Source organism: Carcharodon carcharias, chromosome 22, assembly GCF_017639515.1.
Source record: "Carcharodon carcharias isolate sCarCar2 chromosome 22, sCarCar2.pri, whole genome shotgun sequence".
Classification (NCBI taxonomy): domain Eukaryota; kingdom Metazoa; phylum Chordata; class Chondrichthyes; order Lamniformes; family Lamnidae; genus Carcharodon; species Carcharodon carcharias.
In genome coordinates, this window is record NC_054488.1 from 37085942 (window position 1) to 37108403 (window position 22462).

Below are 22462 nucleotides of genomic sequence, written 5' to 3' on the forward strand. Positions count from 1 at the left end.
GAAGTGGTATTTCAATGAGGAAGATGAAACTGTTTGCTCATGGGCTTCTTTGTCAAAGCCAGAAATTTCGCAATGATCTTATAATTTTTTTCCTTTTGAAGAGTCACTAAGACCACCTACTTCCACCTGCATAACATTGCCTAACTCCACCCCGCCTCAGCTCATCTGCTGCTGAAACCCTCATTCATGCCTTTGTTACCTCTAGACTTGACTATTCCATTTGGGCTGCTGTCCCCACTTAGTTCAGTTGCCTGCCCCCAGGAACTGCCACCCAATCAGAGCACTGGCAGCTCAGTACCCACACAGTGAAGAGCCCACCTGTCGCTGATGAAATGCCAGCAACAGTGGGCAGAGGCTCTTAATTGGTCAGTTAAGTGGTTCAATTGGCTTCTGCGCATGCTGACATGGCAGCTGGAAGACGACGGGCACTCCAACCCCACCTTCACTCACCATTTTGCAGGCTCCCCCCATCCTCATCTCTCCCAACCTGCCACCAGACAGCTAGTAAAATCCAGCCTCAAATTACATAACACTTCAATTTTAAAATGTTCACCCTTATTTTCATGGACGGGCCTCTCCCTATCTCTATAATTTCTCCCAGCCCTCCAAGATATCTTTACTCATCTATTTCTGGCCACTTGAGTATCCCCAATTTTAACTTCTTTAACACTGGCGGTCATGCTTTCTGCTGCCTACGTTCTAAGCTCTGGAATTCTCTCCCTGAACCTCTTTTCTTCTTTCAGATGTTCCTTAAACTCTACCTCTTTGACCATCTGCTCAACTATTGTCTTATGAGGCTCAGTGTCAAATTTTGCTTTATAACACTCTACAGGAGTGCCTTGGGATATTTTATTAAGTTAAAGGCGCTATATAAATACAAGTTGCTGCAGATCAACTCCCGTATTGTTGTGCAGTACTTTGACAACTTCATCAAGAACTTAACAAACTCAATGAGTTAGTTACATTTGAATGTTTGTCCAATGCTGGATTCAAACTCCCAATTCTCTGTCCCATATTTTAACATTATACCACAAGGGCTAGGTTCTGGCATTATCATTTCTAAATAAAATGAGTCTAAAAGCATCTAAAAATAATGAATCTTAACTCTGATTCTGCAACACGATGCAATTAAACCTGGTTACTACAAATTGGTTGGTAGCAACAATATATCAGGCCTAACAGTTGAACGTAATTAGTTATGGATGTGTAAAGCTCATTCAGCATCATCAAAACCTATTGCTCCAGTACCATTCTGAATTTTGAATGCCAATGCTTCCACATCTACTATCTTGTCGGACAGATTTTCTGAACATTTATCATTCTGTGAGTAAGGAAGTTCTTCCTGATAACAGTTGAAAATTTACTTTTCATAGATGTCCATTTATTCCATTGGGCTTTCTAACCTTGTGTACCTTGAAGTATTAATCTGAGTTGACCTTATCTAGAGACCATTCAGATTTTGTATACTTCAATGTAGTACCTCCACAACAGATTGCAAAGTTCATGCTCCTATACTTTTTACTCCTTGCTCATTCTATTTAGGCCTCAGTATTTCTGCTGATCAAAACTAGAGCTTTAGCAGGTCAGAGGAGAGGGTTATAACCAGGGGTGTATGCAATGTCACAAGAAGCAGGTTGAATGATAGCCCAATGTCAACTGGTGGTAATCAAATATAAGCTTGCACTTGAAATTAACAATTGAGTTTTGATTCAAGATTGCTGGAGCTCTAAAACTTGCTTAGAAGTACTTCTTGCAGCCTATGTCTACTGCTGCTTTCAATTTCAGCACCTTGAACGCATTAAAAATCATCAGGTCAGTAAAGTGGCACTAATTTGTTTTCCTCCAATGTGTTAGTCCTAGACTTTCCCCTGAGGGCTCAGCTCAGTCACAGCTAACAATGTTTTTGTCTGCTCAAGCCTAGTTAGGAATCATTGGCGTGATGAGCCTTTAATTTACCATAAAAGTAGCTTTTAGAAATTTGTAAATCCTGTTGCATGAAATTAGCATGTATTTCTAGCTACTTACAACACTTATATCTTATCACATTGTGAAATGTGTTGGGGAATGTAGTCTACAATATAACTCAATCTGGAAGCAACTGGAGCAAATAATATAACTCAGCTCACAAAAAATCAGGTGCATTTCAGCAGAAAGAAGGGACTGGAGCGACATAACGAAAAGGTAGAGTTGAGGGCTAACTCGCATTTTCTCAATTTTAAACTTGCTTTCCACTGGCCTTAGAAGCATGCCTCTACTGCTCATTCCCAGTGAATGGGTCCCACACATCCATTGCAATCCCATTGTAAATTAGCGATTTATTTGCCAGCGGCTGCTGGCAAAACTCATTTTCACACTGGAGCTGTTGCAGACTGCGCAAAGGCCATGCATCAGAAATCGGCAATGCAAGAATTACTCTCAGGCCAATTTAAAAGCAGCTTAAGCTTTCTTATGCAACTCGCACTTTTACTGTTGTGTAAACTCTCATCCAATCACAGGTTTCATTCTATGATACAACTGTCAAATGTAAGTAGATTTTTGATCTCACAAAGGACTGACTTGGTAATTTCCTTCCTTCTAACTTCAGCCAACATTGAACAAAATTAGGATTGATTTCAAGTTACAATGCTATTTTCCACACAGCGTAATAAATAGAAAGGCTCAGACTTCCCACAGTACAAGCACTGGAGGCTCCTTACTAGATCTAGAATAAGCCTGCTGGCATTTACTTAAAGCACCATGTAAATTAAATGTTTGTTTGGAATGTGGATGGAGAGACGCAGTTATTTAAGGGAAACACAAATCAAAGGAAATAATTGTACAAAAATGAAGAGATGGTCTGGAATTTTTTATTGCATTGTCAAGCCTTACTAATTAATTCATTTACACACATTAAGCTAACTGCTATGTCAGTGATTTCTATTAGTAAAAGAAAATTAATCAGAGTAACAAATTCATTGAGCTCTGGCCATTTCTGCCTTGCTAGCCCAAGGGAGCTCATGGTTTTATTACTTTCTGTCATCAGCTCTCCCAAACAAACAGCCATATGAAAGCAATATAAAAGTAACTACAAAGCTGCAGGTGAGATTATAGATCACAACCATAGTGATAGTTCAGGTATTTCTGGCAGCAATTCACGACTGTGAAATAGTAAGCAGTTTAAGACTGCTTAATATTTGGCATCATGAGAACAATTCCCTTAACGCTTGGGACAATCTCATGAATGACATTCACGAAATATTCTTTGCATTCCACTTGGAGGCACCACATTTATTCTGCCAGCTTTTTTGCACCTTTGTAAAGACTAAGATAGGCTTATAAAATATTTACAGTCTATTAAATAACTTTTACTATCACATCAACCTTTAAATTTTAACTACATCAAGGCACAGATTTTCCCCTTCCTTTGCAAACTTCCACCACCCAGGCCCATATCTGAGCAGGGAGCAACCATGAGTAATTCAGTCAGGCTGACCACAGAAAATCCCATGACTTCAGCGCAGCAGGAAGCATCATGCTCATCATTCTCTGATCCCACCAATTTAATGGAAAATATATGTTATTAAAGAAAATGCAAGGAGGCAACAGTATGATAAAATCTGTCGTATAATTTAATGATAAATCCTCCTTGTTTCTTGAAATAAAGAATCGCCTCACCCCTGGTGCAACTAAAGCAGTTCATAATTTTTTTTGGTTTGAAAGAAAAACGGATCATTTATTTACAAATCAATGAGCAGTGCACAGCTTCTAAAGGCAATAATTTAAAGCACAAGTACCAGGAAATTTACCACTGTAACGTTCATTTTTGAAGCCTGTGTACCTTGTTCTAAAATAATCATTACTGTGCCAATACCTGAAAATCTGAATAGCTTTTGTTCATTACTGACTAAATAAAAAGCTGTACAATTACAGGGAAAAAGGGTTAGCTACTGTTCTGACCAAATAATGCTTGCATCCAGAAACTACCACATGGACTTCTGCTGTCTATACTTAAAGAAACATCAGAAAACCAAATTTTTGATCACAGTTATTCCATTAGCAATGTCTGATATAAGAATGCAATTCATGTCAAGCTTTAGTGCATGTTTCTTCTTTACTGAGATTTAATGTCTCTGAATGTCATTGATAAGCTCAGTAAAATTAATGATTTATATAAATCTTTTGGTTTTGGGTTGTTCAAAGATATTTCAATAAGAAGCCTTTAAAAGTTGAATGCAGGACATTAGTAGTTATTTAAAAACTGAAATGGCGCATATATCTTGTATACAAAAAGTCATCATTCATTTATCAACAGCAGTAATGAAGCTTTTGACCCATTCTGCAAAGTGAATGCTGATGGCATCATTGAGGAGTTATTGACTTGACAAAGCCCCAATATTGTTATTAAATGGAGCCTTTTATCGAGGTAAATTCAGTATTCTGGTTATTTTGTGGCAAGTGATTCATCTCTTGTGCACTAGCAAGCTTGCTATCTGCTCCTCCAAGGTACCTTTGCTGATGATGTCTTTAGCATACTATTTAAATAAATAATAAACATTGTCTCTTTGTAATTCAACTTTTAAAAATTACTAACTCTCAAAAATTCTTTGGTGAATTTTCTGAAACTTGATGTTCATCGACATTATTTTGCACATAGTTGATAAATATCAAAGCTTAATTGCAAACCTGCCGGTATAAAATCTTCATCCTTGTTAATGTTATTCAAACTACCACAGATATTTGCTACTGAATTCTCAAGCTCAGTCATCTCATCAGATGAAGGCACTTCTCCAAATGACAATGAGGGAAAATCAAAGGTCATTCATGGAGCCCACACACATCCATTATGTCATGCTTGTTGACATGTAACCAAATAGCAGTATTTAGGACAATTTGTTGCCTCCTGTCCCAATTAAGTGCATCAGGCTCATTCTCCATCCAAATTTGAGAATTAACAGTAAAACTGTGCTTTTTTTTTTAGGCAAAATTAGATTTAACTTTTTAAAACCATAAAAAAGTTCCAGCAATGAGTTGCCAAATAACATTTTACAATATAAAATTTCCAAACATTTCTTAAATGCTTCACTGTCCACCTTCTCACAGGTAGCAAAGTAGCACTGATTCAGCGCTCATTTTAAATTTTAAAAATTGGTCTATAGTCACTTTCTGCTTCAATAAAATCCACTTTCTTGATGCTTTATACTCTTACAGTCTTTGTGCCATCTAGATTTTCTATTCATGTGAATTGTGCAAACAGGTTTTGCGCTTTATTCTCAAAAGCTTTTTTTTGAAGCAGATCTGAACTGAAAAGGGAAACTGAAAGGGGAAACAGGGAAAAGAAACTGATTCTCCCAGTTTCTAAGGAAACAAAAACTGAAACAAATTAGAAACCAAAATTTCTGGATAAATTGAAGCTGGTTGGAGCTCATCCAAGCTCAGAAGTAGAAGTTGATGAGTCCAGTGGTGCAGGATAGGCAAGCTGAAGAAGACAGGGGTTGAGAAAAAACAGAGATTATAGGGCAGAATTTTCCATTTTTGGTTCTGCAGCATGTTTCCCACTGGTTGGAGTGGTGGGAATTCGCACTTGGAAGCTAATTAATTATGTATACGCGAGTATCTCTCCAAATCACATGGTGGGTTGGGAACTGATTCACCTGCCCTGCCGTTACCTAATAGGGTCGAAGGTCCGGATGCCATATTTAAACACCACCCAAGCACATACATTCACTCTCTCCAGCCCAGCTGTCTTCTGGAGATGTCTCGAGATGCCCACATACAGGAAGAAGGCTGCCCCAAGGTCTAGCCATGATTCTTTCGAGGCTTTGATAAGAGGAGTGCGCCAACATTGGGATGTTCTCTACCCCAGGGAGATAGCTCCAGAAAGCCCACAATCCTCACCTTGCTGGCCTGCGAGGTGGTTGCACGGGAGGTCAACTCATCAGGCACTCACCCCAGAAATGCCATACAGTGCAGGAAGAGGTTGAATGATCTCATTGGCTCCAACAGGGTAATTCAATCTTCAGCTCATTCCAATCTCTCACCATCATCAGGGCATCATGCACTGAAAGGGTTACACTGCTCAGGGATCTCACACAATATTAGTGGGGGACACATCAGCACTGATTGTCTCACGGTCACTTTCACATCACCAGCATCTCATCTATTATGCAGCACTAACTCAATCCTCAGCCCTTACTGGGGAGGGCTCACCACACACAGGGGACATGCATGCTTCCCAACCTCTGCTCCATCTCTTTTCATCACATTCCATCCATTTATCTTTGTGCAGGCCAAGCTTGCCCACAACAAAAGGGAGCGACTCCAGACCAGAGGAGGGAAGGCTAATCATCCAGGAGCTCACTCCCTTCAAGGAGGATTCTGTCGAGCTGGCAGGGAAGGACAGAGATCACTCCTGTGGGGAAGATGAGATCGGCTTCTCCCAGAAACCCAGTACGGGTGAGCCCTCCATGAATTGATCACATCCTGACATTCACAGCGAGTGACATGCAATCTTGTATTCAGCCTTCTCATGAACTAAATCTATCTACTCTTTCTCACAGGCCCCAGCAGGTCCAGGCACATCAGCAGGGCCAACATAAGCCCCAGCCTTCAGCACACCTCAGAGCAGCATGCTGAGGAGCCATCTGAAGAAGATCCATCACAGCGTTCACCTGCAGCCTCCACCAGTGCAGATATACACCTCAGTGGCTCTTAGTTCTCAATTAGGCTCAATGTCACTTTCTGGAGAACACCTGACTGACACGTCTCTACAGCAGTCAGAGGCAGTGACAGCCCAGGTCTCTGGCACTCGAAGGACTGCTGGAGATAAGGCACTCACTCTGTCCTAGTCAGATGATGAGCCTCTGCAAGTGGCCACTGAGAAAATGCTAGAGATGCAACGACAGGCAGGGGAACATCAGGCAGAGTTGCAGGAGACAATCAACAGACTGGAATGAAGGATGGAGGAGTCTGTCTGTGTTCTGTCTGATGTCGTGACATGCAAGCGCCTCGAGGTCACCATGGGAAGGATGGCAGCCACCTTGGAGACCATGGTGTGTTTCATCAGTGGCTAGACAAGAGGGGAATAGGGCACCTCCACCTCCCTCCAAAACACCTTCACTCAGTCCTCAAGCCTTCCTGTCACTTGCCATTTCAACACACCATCCTGCCCTCATGCCCACGTGTCCATCCTTGGCCTGCTGCAAGGTTCCAGTGAAGCCCAATGCAAACTGGAGGAACAGCACTTCATCTTCTGATAAGGCACTTTACAGCCTTCTGGACTTAACACTGAGTTCAACAACTTCAGGCCATGAACTGTCTCCTCCATCCTCACCCCTTTTTTATACCCATTTTTTCAATATTCATTTCTATTTTTTATCCACTTATTTGTATTTATTTTAATTTATATTCATTGTTTTATCCCTACTTTTTATCCTATTTTCGATCTTTTTTCCCACCACCACCACTCCCCCCACCCCATCCCCACTAGGGCCATCTGTCATTTGTTCATGCTGTTCTTTCCAGAGTGCTTAACCTTGTCCTGCTGTTACCACATTCTGCTTTCCGACCTTAATACCACCATCAGCATCTCCTTTAGTCCTTACCACTACCACTAAAATCTCTTTGTTGTTTTGTTCATGACATCTCTCCTTTGCCTCCACCTATCGCTGGCCTTCTATCCGGCTTCAGCTGCTCCACCCCGCTTAAACAGTATAAATTTCATCACATTTTTACTTCTCTTTCGCTCTGAAAAAGAGTCATATGGACTCCAAATGTTAACTCTGTTTTTCTCTCCCCAGATGCTGTCAGACCTGCTGAGTTTTTCCAGCATTTACTGTCTTTGTTTCAGATTTTATGCATTCACAGTATTTTGCATTTGCCTTATGGTGATTCTGGGTTGTAGGGAGTATTGTGTACAGTACTGGTCTCCTTATTTAAAGAATGTAAATGCATTAAGATACAGTTCAGAGAAGGTTTACTAGACTAATACCAGGAATGGGTAGGAGGGAAGGCTAGACAGGTTAGGCTTGTATCCACAGGAGTTTAGAAGAATAAGAGGCAACTTAAATGAAACAATTAAGATCCTGAGGGGTCTTGACAGGATATTTCCTCATGTGGGAGAATCCAGAACTCGGGTCACTGTTTAAAAATAATGGATTGCTCATTTAAGACAGAGGTGAGGAGAATGTTTTTCTCTGAGGGTTGAGAGTCTTTGGAACTCTCTCCCTCAAAAGTCGGTGGAAGGAGAGTCTTTGAATGTTTTTAAGGCAGAGCTAGATAGATTCTTGATTAACAGGGGTGAAAGGTTATTGGAGTAGGCAGGAATGTGTGGTTGAGGTTACATTCAGATCAGCCATGATCTTATTGAATGGCGGCGCAGGCTCGAAGAGCCGACTGGCCTACCCCTGCTCCTAATTCTTATGCTCGTATGTTAAAGGATGAAAGTGATGCAGAGAGGCAGAGAGGTTTATGCAGAGAATTCCAGAGATGAAGGCATGGCCAACAATGGGTGCACACAAAACGTTCAAGAGGCAGGAATTAGAAGAATGCAGGTACCTCAGAGAGTGTAGATTGGAGGTGATTATGGTGATAGGGAGGGGCCAGGCCACGGGTTTTGCTTAACCGGAAGCCAGTATAGATTAGTGAACATAGGGGTGATGGGGTGAACAGGATTTGGTGCAAGTTAGGACACAAGCAGCAGAGTTTTAGAGGATTTCAAGTTTATGGGGGTAGAATGTGGGAGACCGGCCAGTGGTGCCTTAGAATAATAAGTCTAGAGATAAACAAAGGCATGGTTGAGAGTTTTAGCAGCAAAAGGGCGGAGGCAGGGCAGAGCTAAGTGATGTTATGGAGGTAGAAATAGGCAGTTTATGTGGTTTAAAGCTCATCTTGGGGTCAAATATAATAGAAGTTGTGAACGGTCTGGTTCAGCCTCAGACAGCTGCCGGGGAAGGGGATGGAGTTGGGTGACAAGGCATGGAAATTGTGGCAGGGACCAAAGACAATGGCTTCAATCTTCCCAATATTTAGCTGGAGAAAATTTCTGCTCATCAAGTCATGGATATCTGATAAGCAGTCTGAAAATTTGAAGACAGCGGAAGGCTCAAGGTTGATAGTGGTGAGATAGGGCAAGATGTCATCAGCATACATGAGAACTGATGTGTATTCAGGTGATGTCGCTGAGGGGCAACATGTAGATGAGAAATAGGAGAGGTCCAAAGATAGATCCTTGGGGGAGACCAGAAGTAACTGTGCAAGAATGGGAAGAGAAGTCACTGATGATGATTTTCTGGCTACGGTGAGAAAGAAGAGAATAGAACCAGGCAAGTGCAGTCCCACCCAGTTGGAAGAGGGGAACAAGGTGATCAACTGCATCAAAGGCTGCAGATAGGTCGAGAAGGACGAGGTAAGAGAGTCTGCCTTTGTCAACACTCACATTGGATGCCATTTGTGACTTTGATAGGAGCTGCTTTAGCACTGTGACAGGGACCAAAACCTGAATGAAGGGATTCAAACATGGGGCGGAATTATCCCAAAATTCGGCAAGTCCGAAAGCAAGCAGGGAAATCGGTGTCTGACCCGCCGATGACAATGGCGGCTTTTTCCACCATATCGTGTTCCACTTTGTTGAAAAAATTGAGGCGCACGGGTTTCATGTCCAATTGTTGGCGAGGCGACCTCTGATTCACTGTCACCTCAGGCCTTCTGTAATCCAGGCGCCATACTTAAAGGCTGCCCCTGCATAGAGCGAGCACTCTCTAAGGAATTGAAAGCTGGTGCAAAGTCATGGCTTCTAAAAGAGGGAAGCATGCTGCCCCCAAATTCAGTGACAGCTCTCTCAAGCGCCTACTGGATGTAGTGGAAGCCCACCTTGAAGTCCCCTACCCTCGCTTTCAGCGAAGAACCTCATCCAAGGTGACAAATCCAGCATGGAAGGCGGTTGCAATGGCGGTGAGCGCCAATGCCGTACAAAAGAGGACAGCCAACCAGTGCAGGGAGAAGATGAATGATCTCCTCCGTTCTGCCAGGATAAGTCACCCTTCTCATCACTCTCAACCCACACTCACAAACACATCACACATCCACAGGAACCTCACTCACTGCCAATTCAAGGGGCATCACCACATATCACTCTCTCACATACACTGTCATCTCCTTTTGAGGATTGTGTCCTCTTCCCATCATTGGCACTATTCATCACCCACACATGCCAGGCATCCTTCTCATCTGGCCTGGCAAGCGTCCTGCTTACACTCTCTCCATCTGTCTTCATCCAGGACAAGCTGGCTTATAACAAAAGGGAGAGGTCCCAGGCTGGGGGTGGAATGCCTCAGCTGAAGGTCCTGACTTTGAGAATAGGGCCATCCACCTGGCAGCGAGGATCTGGACCATTCCTGTGCTGATGGTGAGGTTGGCATTGCTCAACCAAGTGAGGATCCTGCACTAGAACATCCATTAGACAACCATACTGTAAGTGATGTCTCCTGTTCTGCAGTCCCCTGCCATGCACTAATGATTTCTCCTTTCTTTTGCTGGCACATCTAGGAAGCATCCAAGGGCATCCATGAGCCAGGCCCTCAACTCAAGCCTCGGAAGAGGAATCTGATGACACCCTTAGTGAAGACCTATCACAGCACTCACCACACCCTCCACCAGTGCAGCGACACATCTCGGTGGGACCTAGATCTAGAGTAGTCTCAGGATCACAATCTGGTAAGCACAGCGCACTGTCTGATCCATAGCAGACGGAGGCAGGGACATCCCAGGATGCTGGCACTCGGGAGGACAGCTGGAGGCCAGGAATCTGCTGAATCCGAAGCAGATGAGGAGCCTCTGGACTCAGCTCTATATCATTCGTTGGAGCTGCAAAGACAGGCTCAGGAACACCAGGAAGGGATGTCCGCTGCACTCCTCAGATTGCAAGGCACAACGGAGGAATCCGTCCACCTTCAGATTGGGATCTTAGCGTCAGCATGCGAACGCATCGAGGTCAACACTGGTAAGGTTGTGGCCACCTTGGAGACCTTGGTCCAGGACATCGGTCCAGCACTGCTGCTGGAGCTGCACTCCATTGCTGAGGGACTTGCTGGCATCCATCAGTATCAACACACGAGAGGGGGGCGCAGGGGCGCATCACTCAAGGAGTAAGTGGAGGGCCCTTGGGCACCCATAGAGAGGAGGATTAACAGGTGCATACTCCGGGGTCATTCACCGAGGTGACTCTTTATAGGCAGTTGTAAATCATGCCGTTCTGAAGTCACGCTGATGTGGGATTTAAATTTGACCTTGGGGGATGATTCCACAATAATTAGATGCACATTTATGAAAATTCAATGGCGGAAAATGGGGCTCATCATTGATGTGGGGGTGGGGGGGTGGGGGGCATATTTGTCCTCGATTTATGTTGGCGGGAAATGTGACAAGGGCTTCTCAAGAGATTTTCCGACTATGCCACCAAACACGTCCTCCCCATTCGGGAATGGAAAATCCCGGCCATGGATTTCTGGGAAAGAAGGGCACGAAATGGGAGGCAATTATACACTCGTAGGCTTTGGAGAAGAAAGGGAAATTGGAGGTGAGGAGGTAGTTTGCACGGACAGTGGAGTCAAGGTTGAAGAGATGGGTAATGCTGGCAGATTTGAAGGTGAGGGGGGCAGAGAACCGGTAACATTGTCAGCTAACACGAAAGCCAGGAAGGGAATATGAATGGTTAGCAGTTTAGTGGGAATAGGATCAAGAGAGCAGGAAGTAGATCTCATGGACAAGATGAGCTCAGAGGGCATGAGGGGAGATAGGAGAGAAACTAGAGAAAGACATGAGTTCAGGGCTAGGTGGGGGCAGGGCGTTAGAGGAAATTTGGCCCGGTGGGCTTTGGGAAAGAAGAGAAATGACAAAGGCACTGGTTGGATGGTCTCAACCTTGATGAAAAAGAAATCCATGAGCTTGCAGTACAGAAAAGAAGTCGGAACAAAAGGGGAAAAATATAATCCTAGGGTTGCCAAATTATTAAATATCATAGCAGACCGAAGACTTAAATACATACAGGATTGCTAAACAGGCATCCTGCTCAACTGCTTTGTACCAGCAATATAAATTTATGATCAGTTTAAAACTGAATTACTCAACATATGCATTGACAGGACAATTATATACAAGAACCTAAAATACTCAGGCACTAAACTGATTGCCTACTTTGGAAGAATTTCTTTACAATGCTATTAAATTTTGAAGGCCATGCAAAAAAAAAGTTTCAACTGTTCCTCTCCTTCCAGTGACTCTTGGCAGTGAAATTCACTGCATGCACTGAGGCTAGGGATGGAACAAAAGAAAATATACCAATTCAGAAGTATTACTAAATCCTCCTTAACCTTCCCTAGAAGGCATTTAATCACAGTTTTGAAAGAAAGCAGTTGTACAAAAATGTAAATAAGTTAGGCAGAAGGTGGAAAATATTGATCATGATGGAAGATGGCACATTTCTGTTAACTAATGAAACCTTTACTTACTTACACTGGGAGACATTAGCTTTGCTCATGTGCTGTAGTTTTAAAATTACCAAAAGTTGTTCAATAATTATATCCAACTTAACAGCATTTCAATGTCTCTGGAATCATCAAATTAAATTATCATGTCCCTCCCCCCTCTTATTTCTCATCTGTTTCTCCCTCAAACCATCACCTATGTTTAAAGGGAAATCTCCGCACTTGACAGCATTCTACATTTGCAAAATTCAATTCTAAAAAGAGGATTAAAGTTCTTTCATTCAAGTTTGGAAACTGTCACCTTCACACTAATTAACTAGAGTGGTCTCTGTTGTTAACTCCTGTTTGACTTTTCAGGTCAATGTACAACAGTCACGTTTGTAGACCAAATAGATCAAAGTCTCATTTCCAAATGTAAGCAACAGCCACTTTTGATGCCATCTTAAACCGACCACCCAGAACTTTCCTCTGTAACTATTCTGTGCTAATCAACCTAATTTTTTGCACTGCAGCACAAGAATATTTAACTCAATTCATCAGAAATAAGTCTCCTGAAAGCTAATTTAATGAATATACAACTGTAATAGGAAAGCAGTCAACGATGGATGTCCTGGAAATTGCTGGCACTCTATTAAAACTGAGCTGCACTAATAATATTTAATAGTACAATCAATTCTACAGCTATTTTTGTTGATATATAACATTTGATAAAGGCAAATTTCAAGTAATCCCAACTGCAGCGAATGAGGACTTAAAATATAACATTTTTTGGGGGGTTACTTTGTAATTCATTAAATAAACGATTCTTACTTCTCAGCTCGGCTAACAAAATATTTTCTCTAATTCTATCATAATTATTGCTGTGGCATTTTTAAAGCGCCATAATAGTTTACAGAGCAACCTTTGCAAAGCAGTCTTTGTAAAATAAGAAGTCTTGGCTTCATCCACAATTAACCTGCTAATAAATTCGGCAACTATCATCCCGAGTTTTTACAACTGACTTAACAGCTCCCTCTTCAAAACAGAATCAATTTAAAACTACTCAAGATGCAAAAACTTGCAAGACCCATTCTCAAGAGGCAGAGGAGTGGTAAATTACTTGATAAGTAGATTATTGCAGGAGGAACTGCACTCAGCAGGCTTTAAGACAAATAAGCCCTGGGAAACTGGTCCACAAAATACCAAGGCACTGGTGTCCATTTGTTTCCTACCTTTGGGTAATTTGCATTGTAAATGTATTGGGTGCCCTTGGTTAAGGTGTTGAAAATGAGATTTCAGTTAACTTTTAACAGCCTAAGAAAGTTTCTTAATGGAAGAAAAACCTGTATTTGATTTCACAGAGAGCAAGGTCCCTAAAGGGTAACCCTTGACAAATCCCAGATTGTACTTGCCACTGTCTGCAGTTTGGCAACAAAACACAATGGCATCATGTATGTATACACTTTACAGGCTGAACGTCTATTCATGGTAGGAAGAAGCTTCACACATAGAGGGCCTTGTAGAACAAGATTGAAGTTTCTTAATTAAGTCAGCTGAAAGACAGTCCAAGCAGTCTTCCTCTTAGATCCCTTAACCCCTAAAGAGTAGTGATCATCAAATCAAAGCATTAAAATCTAGCGCACAAATCTTTATTTATTGTGCCCCGTGCTCAGTACAGCCTCTTCAACTCTCTCACTGTTTCAGTGATTTTAGGCATGTTTCTGGTTTATAAACAAGGAACAAAGGCTCTTCTTGTGTGTCACGGAAGCCTTCCTGTAGAGCTGAATTTCATCTCTTTGCACTGCAAAATAGCATAGTCTCTGGAGAGCTATTTAGCGAGATTCATCACATTAACATGTCTATGCAAAATCAAAGAGTATATTAATATCAGAGTATTAATACCATACCAGGATTCAGAAGAGAACAATTTAAAAAAACTGCTGAAATGCTTTTCCTTGACCAATTTAATTATCAGATAATTGTCTCTCAACAAGCTACCCTTTATTTCAACTGAAATAGCATTCTATAAATCCTGTGACACTCTCAATAACCACAATCCCTCTTCTACTTTAGCTCCTTCATAATAATGGTTCTCCCAACAAGGACCAATTGTTTCCTAGCGTTAAGTCACAGTGTGTGAATTGCTTTAATTTTTCCCCTTCAGCAGCTGTGCAGGGTGGGCCACAAGGTGCTTGTAATAATGAGGCAGAGGGACACTGAAGAGGCACTGAGGCCTGGCGGTCAGAGAGCTGGCGCTTCACAGTAGCCTGGTGTCACAGACGTTGCCTTCTAAAATTTGCATGTGCTCATCCTGACAGCAGTTTTGTTGAAGAGGGAGTTCATAAAGACTAAAGTACCTTGCCAACGGGCAACTATCTCACCTTTTGCTGTTCTAACCTTGTGTGTTCACCAATTTCTTTTTACTCCTTATAATTCTTGGCTTTTTCGTGATTTTTCTGCCTACTCATTAGTAATGCCCAGCAACATTCAACAGACAAAGATGTGTGTGTCAAACAAAGAGAAGAGGAAAAAAAAGAGGGGGGAAGGAATTCTCCATTCACTTCTCTAAAGGATTCATTAATATCCTAAACTGTTGGCACAGCCTAAAACAGTTTTACGGTAACAAAGCGCACACTGACTCAGAGTCTGGGATCTTCAAATAAACCTCGCAGGCTGTCATGGCCACCAGGAAGCAGAATTAGTGCAATATTAGCTGACCTTCATTTTGTTATTTCATCAAACCTGACTGCTGTTCATTGCTTGCTGGTTACTAGGCTCCCTTGTGGAAAAAATGCTAGCATTTCCTAGGCAATTCGACAGCAGGTTTGATAAGCAAATAAACCAATCTTGAAGTAATATTTTTCACGTATAATGCTGCTCTATTTTTCATTTGGTTTTATAGTAGTGTTGTCAAAACAATGCTTTAGGTTAATGTTTTCTCCTGAAATAGGGGTACATTCTACAAAAGAGAGACTGTACTATCAACCCCATACACAGTGTTGTGATGCAGAGAGAACAATAAGCTTTTACTTTTCAGTCACGACATGCTGAATTGCAAGTCTCAATAATGCAAATTCAAAGAGAATAGCAATAGCAATCTGCATTTTTGCAGCAGAAAGGACATGTTTGTTGTGAAAATTGCTAATTATCAAACAAAAAAGCCCTTTAAATGCAAAAGAGCATAATTACAAGTTGCTAATGAATAAAGGTGAAAGTGGTAACATGGAAACATGGTGAAATAGACTACATCAATTCATTAACTCTTAACGATGTCCAGAAAAGGGACACGATTTTCTAGATCATTTCAAAGACTGAGCAATAGCTAAACTGCAACTGAAGTACTATGTTTTCTGCAAATCTAAATGCAAGACACTTTGAGGGGGAATGGGAGTTTCCCTTTTAAATTTTGCAATGCAAAAGGAAGTCGGGAAAACATCTAATTACATCACCCTTAAATGATGGACAACTGACAGAAGCCTTGTGCTCTTGGGATGTTACACTGCCAGGGTGCAGATCATTTGGTTGCTTACTGGCAACAGCTGCCGAGTGCTCTTGCAGAGGGCAAAGAGGTGAGAATTACTATCAATGAATCCTCACTTAGTGTTTGAACAGCTGCATATGCAAATAACATCATAAAACCTTGGCTTTTTGTTTTCCCATACAAAAGGCTCTGAACAACAGTACATTCACAAACACCAACCACCTCCTAAATACTTCTTCTGATGGACAAGCGGGAAAAGGGTTAAGTAGGCCATGTTCAAGGGGAAACGAGTAAAAACAATGACATTGTAATGCCACCTGGTGGATTGCGGGGACTATATTAAATAGACTCACATACCACATGAAGCTGACTTCTTATCAACCAATTTGACTCGTCTTGTTTCATTCTGAATCCTGGAATCAGTTTTATCCACTAAATGTGTCAAGTCGTCAATGATTTCTGCAATGAAAAGGAAAAGAGCAAAAATGTATTAAGTTTTCCATTTGCTGTTCAGAGTTCCAGATCGATTAGAAGTGAAATATGATTATGGTAAGAACAGTGAAATGCAATACAGTCACATCAGTGTTTTTGAGGGAAATAGAATAGCAGCACACAGCTAAAATATCCTCACACCACTGGAGAAATACCAAGAGGGACATGGGGTTTCAATAATATTCTCCAATTACACTTTCTGCATATATTCTGGAAATGATCAGTGTCTTCTGATGTATTGCTCAGTTTGCTTTACGATCAGCATTCATCTAGTTCGTATTATTTAGACCAATTACAGAGATATCAGCACAAGCGTTTACCTCCAAAGACACCAGCTAAGATGATTAGCTTTAATCTTACAAGGAATAAGCACCTACAATTTTATTCTCACTGTAAGTAGAGTCTACAATCATCAGAGAACAGCTGCACACTGAAAGAGAGCAGCCTCTAAAGAGTTGTGCTAAATTTGAATAGTCTTGTTTACCTATGTATTAACATTAATACCAAAATTATTAAAAGAACATCTCTGATATTTATAATGCAATGTTCAATTGAAATCTGCATTAACAATGCAGTTGTGCACATTATTCCCATTAAAATGGAAGGCATCTGGCAATATTTAAACAAAGAGTGCTTCTTTTCCTAAATTCAGTATGATCATGGAGGCAACAGTTCACAATGAGAAGATCTTGTCCAGAATAATAAGCATTGTATATGTGAATGTGCAGTCCATTCACCATTTGACAAACAATTTTAAGAATTTGTCCACAAATGTCAAAGTAAAATTCTTTACAATGACTGTCACCTGAAATAACTTGCTCTACATTCCTCGTTTGCACTATTTACTCTGAAATCAGTATCTGTTGGATGCTTGCTTCACTAGGTATTTGAAGACAGACAGCGGGTGTCAACATCTTTCAAATGATTCAGGAAGGTCATGAAAATATTTGAACACAAATCATCCTGGATGAACTAAACCTACCTGCAAACAACCAGTGAGCCAAATTTACAGACTAACCAGCTGTTTTTGCTGCATGCTTTTTAAAAGTCATTTATAGATATTTTACCCCCAGGCAGCAGACTGACAAGGCAATTCCACAATGCAATGTGGACTAATTTCTAGGGTTAGACATTTGTTTTAAATTGATGGCTGTAGAAATCTTTCACGTAAGCTGAGGCGTCACATTTTACCCAATAATGTAATTGTTAGTAAAACAATACTAAAAACAAAATCGTGAACAAAAAAAGTAACTACATTCTTCTTGTGCACATGAACGTTAGGAAGGAAAGTTTATGATACTAGGATTCTAAAGCTGTTAAATCGTTGCTCAAACATAGTGATGATTCAGCAAAGATTTCTTCACTCACCAAGGATGTTTCATTTGTAACAGATAGAGAATTGTAGGTCATTTGTTTCTGGTATTACATTTCTAGTAATCTTTCAGTGAAAGAAGTTATTTCTTGCTGACTACTGCTACATTAGCAAGACTTTTGATACTTATGTTACTACCAAGACAAAAAATAACAACCCTCAGACATTCAACCCTTTTAAATTGCACATATTCAGCAGTAGCTTCACCTGTGACTGCATGGGAGGTAGAATTGTAGGTGCTTATCATGCAAATAGTGAAAATAAATAGCATACAGCTTCCAAAACAGTTTGTTTTCTAGGAAGCATTTGTATAAGTAGTTCCAGGGAAAACTAACCCATTTCCTATCATACCATATCACTGTACACAAATGAAAGTCATTCTTCAGTCCTGTGGAGGAGGACACTGCAGAATGATGTAGTCGGAAATCTTAACCGAGTTGTGGTGTGGTCCTGAAAAATCTTTTCACAATTACTAAACATGTACTGGCAAAATCTTCCTCAGATCTATCTTGGTTCCTTTGCAGTGATCCACGCACTGCTGCGCGTATATTTAAATTCTGTTACTGCAAGGTCTTAAAAATACACAATAGGTTTAGATGCATGTGTTTTTCTCCTTTAATTCTTACTCCAAAAAATCATTAATCCCACATCTTCAATGCAATAAATAAGCCAAGAACTGAAAAAAAATGATGCTGATTTGAATTGTTTCTCAAATGCACTTGCATTGACCCTATAATATAATTATACCAACACATTGGTATTGCTTTGCAATGGTGAGACATCTCGATGGGTGGCCTTGTCATGGGATTTGAGCTCAACATGATGTAGAGTATAAATCTAATGCAGCGTTAAACTAGAGTTAATATTGGATGTCTTAAGCTTTTTCTAAATTCAAGTCCTTTTTTAACATCTTGAGAAAACAAGTGACTCACACTTGGTCTCAGAACATTATCTTTCTTAAAAAAACTTAACACTAAGAACAGAGTTCTGCACATGCTGGATGCAACATGCTGCATAGCTCTCTCCAAGAGAAACAGCCATGCAAGCAAATGTCCTGCTGGTAAATTTGTACCTCAAACTTTTTTATTTAAGGAAAGATGAACTTGCACTGGAGGAAGTTCAGAGAAGACTCACTGGGTCGATTCCTAGGATAAAGGGTTTATCTTATGAAAAAAGATTGAGCAGATTGGTCATATACTCATTGGAGTTCAGAAGAATGAGAAATGATTTTATTGAAACATATAAGATTCTGAGGGGGCTTGACAGAGTAGATGTTGAGAAATGTTTCCTTTTGTGAGAGAGATCCAGAACTAGGGGGCATAGTGTCAGAATTAGAGGTCGTCCATTTAAGACAGAGATGAAGGGGAATATCTTCTTGTGGAAAGCTGTGAACCTTTGAAATTTTCTACTCCAGAGAGCTGTCGAGGCTGAGTCATTCAATATATTCAAGGCTGAGATAAAGAGATTCTTGGACTTTGGGGAGGCAAGGGTTATGGGGACAGGCAGGAAAATGTATTTGAGGCCAAGATCAAAGCAGCCAAGATCTTATTGAATTGCAGAGCAGGCTTGAGGGCCTGCATGGCCTACACCTGCTCCTATTTCTTATGTTCTTATATTATGTTCTATTTCAGACTCCTACAGCAGCCTAAATTTCTTAAAACAGATCCTTAAGTGACCCTAAATTTTACATTGAGCAATTGACTATTGCTCCAAAAACATAGTAAATGGACAAAAGGAATACAGGGTTTAATAACGTTCCTTCAGTTGACTGGATATAGGTTCAGATCTCATAAAATCTGTACTTTCCTATGATTCTGGAAAAACTCCAGTTTAATGAACTGCAAGAATTGAGGTTTTTAGCAGTTTGCCCAAATGTTTTACAAAGCAGTACAGCCATTGAAAAAAACAATCTGAGAGACTGCGACATATGTAGCATGACTAAAACAAAATGTAAGTGCAGGATTAGTAAACTCTTCCAACCTTTTGCATCAATAAACAAGTGTATGAAGCTATGCTTTCTTCTCTTGCTCAAGGACAAACACCTAGGTGACCTGCAATTTTCAATGAGGTTGCTGATCAAAATCCAGATATTTAACAACTAAAGAATCATTAGCTTTTATAACATGTTGGTTACACTCTGTAAACTTACTTGCTGTGTTTCCCTTTCTTCCAAGAGTTTTTCCTGTCCATAGGAATTACACAAACTATTACAATTTTCTATTTGAAAACTGTCCAAGAGAAAAATTCAACGAAATCTATAACCACTATCCCCCACCCCTCCGGAGTATTAACTCAGCTTTTGATTGCACTGGAGGTCTAATGACAAGGAGCTGACAACTTGTGAGGCCCCATCACTCTTATGTGCTTGGACGCACAGAAATCACACAATGCCCTGGCTAGTAGAAGGACTCGTCATCGTCTGTTTGCATCAGAAAAAAAAAGTGCTAAATGCTCCCATCAAAATTCAGTTTCTCTTCGTTGTCAAGGACAAAGAATGATAAGCATGCTTGGAAAACAGCTTATTTCATTTGAAAACAGCTTATTTAATTTGCCAGCAGCATCCAGACCTTCTAAAAATGTTATGAAAATGCGCAGAAGTTAACCACTGCCTTACAAATGCTGCTTTTCAATCACTGCCCTCTCGTCAAGTTAAAATCGCCTTGTTTTCTCAATGAAACATAATGCAGATTAAGCAAATTGTATTTCTTCAAAATGCGTGACTTGAAGTAAAAATGTCCATGTTGCGGTTGCATAATTTACCCAACTATAAACTCAGAAATCTACTCATTGTCATCACAGTGACTGCATATGCATTTGCAACTGATTGAGCAGTTCTCAAGTGAATGTTACTCAGCTAGGGTTTGAAAAACAATTCATTTAATGTATGTAATCAATGCTCATTTTCAACAGGAAACTATGATTTGTAAAGCAGGAAAGGGATTGGTATCATTTAATTTTTTATATGTGCCACATATCATGTCTTTAGATAACTGCTCCTGTCAAGCTCAGGTGCGCATCTCCCTCAAGGGACGAAACCTGTCAGGGCTGTACTAACTGTGCTTTCTTAACTCCAGGGTGGGGACTTCCTTCCCTATTGTTCCCATGATGTACAACTAGGCACAAAGCCATTGCAGGATTATTTCTGGCTAAGGAACAGTTAGCTGTGACGCTTCACACTTTTCTCTTTCCAGTTCTTAAAATGGTGCTTGGAATTCCTCTAAAATAGTTTGCTGTCACTGCAGCTTCTCGTGTTTTGTCATTTGTCCCCTTTTGAACACACAGAAATATATAAATTAACCCCCTGGGTTAAATATCATGATGAGCAATCTATTAAAATGCTCATATGATGCTTAATCAAAATATTGCTTTTGGCATTCCCTTCTATTCCTTTTCTTTCACCGAATTTAAATAAAAATGTAACGAGGTAGCAATCACATCTGTAATTTGTGGGTTTTTAAAAAAATATAATGGACCAGTCCATTAGAAGCAATTCTGGGCGGCAACATAAAGACTCATTTAAATGACCTGACAGACATGCCGATGGTTCCCTTGAGTGACTCCAGCTCGGTGTTCTTGCACAAAGCTTTTCCTCCCTGAGCTACCTCAACAGTGACACACAGAACAATGGGTTGCTGAGTTCGTGGAACATCATAGAAAAGCTTTTCTGGAACATCCTGTCACTATACAAACAATTTTCAAAAAAATTGGATCACAACAAAAGTATAACCAAAAGATATATGAAGTTATATTGGGAAAATACTTCTCCAATATGAGAATACATTTGCAACTACTATTGAACTAAAATCATGTCTTATTCCATATGTGACCTCTTAACCTTGGTTTACTACCTTTTTATAATTTAATACTGGCGTGTTGTGTCCATTGAGGTGACAGATATAACATTAAATGGAGGAATAAGTGCTCAATTTACAGCAAAATTGAGGTTTTCCTGTTTGAAACTTTCAAGATTTTTCAGCACATGGCCTCTGACTTCACTGTTTCTCTAACTTTTATTGTTTATTTACAGGCCTAAACGAATGTAAGTCAACGGTCTGACTGTTTGGCCAAGACCAGCAAGGCAAAAGCCTGACTCTTGCAAAATTTCATAGCTTGGGCCCGGACTCTATCCATCCCCCTGGCTGCCCATGGTCAGACTAAATCTGACTGTGCAGAGCTCCATTATCCTTGTGTACCTTGACCTCAGATTTAAATTCTGCACCCTAACCACGACAAAGGCCATTTATTTTCATCTCTGCAGCATTGTTCCCCCTTGCCTTAAATCACTTCACTGACACTAAAACTTTATCCAGTCTTGATTACTCTAAAGCTGCCCTCGCTTGTCACCGAGTTCTTCGTACATTGTAATTCAAAATTCTGCAACCCACATTCCTATCCCTCACTAAATCCTGGTCCTCGATCAATCCTATCCTTGTTTTGCCTCATTGATCATCTTTCTTCAACGCATCAACTTTAAAATCTGCGGCTTCATCTGCTTGTTCCTCCATGCGCCCTCTCTCTACTTCTGCAACCTTTCAGCCCCACATATCAGGACACGATTGCCCAAAGCTTCCAAGTGGGGTTGGAACCACTTTGTCTGACGCTGATCATACAGAAAACTACCCACTTACCTGGACACGATTTTTCTGGTGAAACTTCCAATCCACGATGCAGAAGAACTCC

General features: G+C 40.7%; 1 protein-coding gene across 3 annotated transcripts in view; it reads right to left on the minus strand.

The window, feature by feature from the left end:
* Positions 1-22462, minus strand: part of stx8 (syntaxin 8) — a 170831-nt gene that overhangs the window by 27588 nt on the left and 120781 nt on the right. For 2 of the 3 annotated variants that reach the window (XM_041216803.1, XM_041216802.1), the window contains exon 7: positions 16276-16377. In XM_041216803.1, the coding sequence (XP_041072737.1) occupies positions 16276-16377 (102 nt within the window). Of the gene's footprint in view, positions 1-14267; positions 14297-16275; positions 16378-22462 lie in introns of those variants that run through there. The other variant, XM_041216804.1, reaches the window with a different exon arrangement.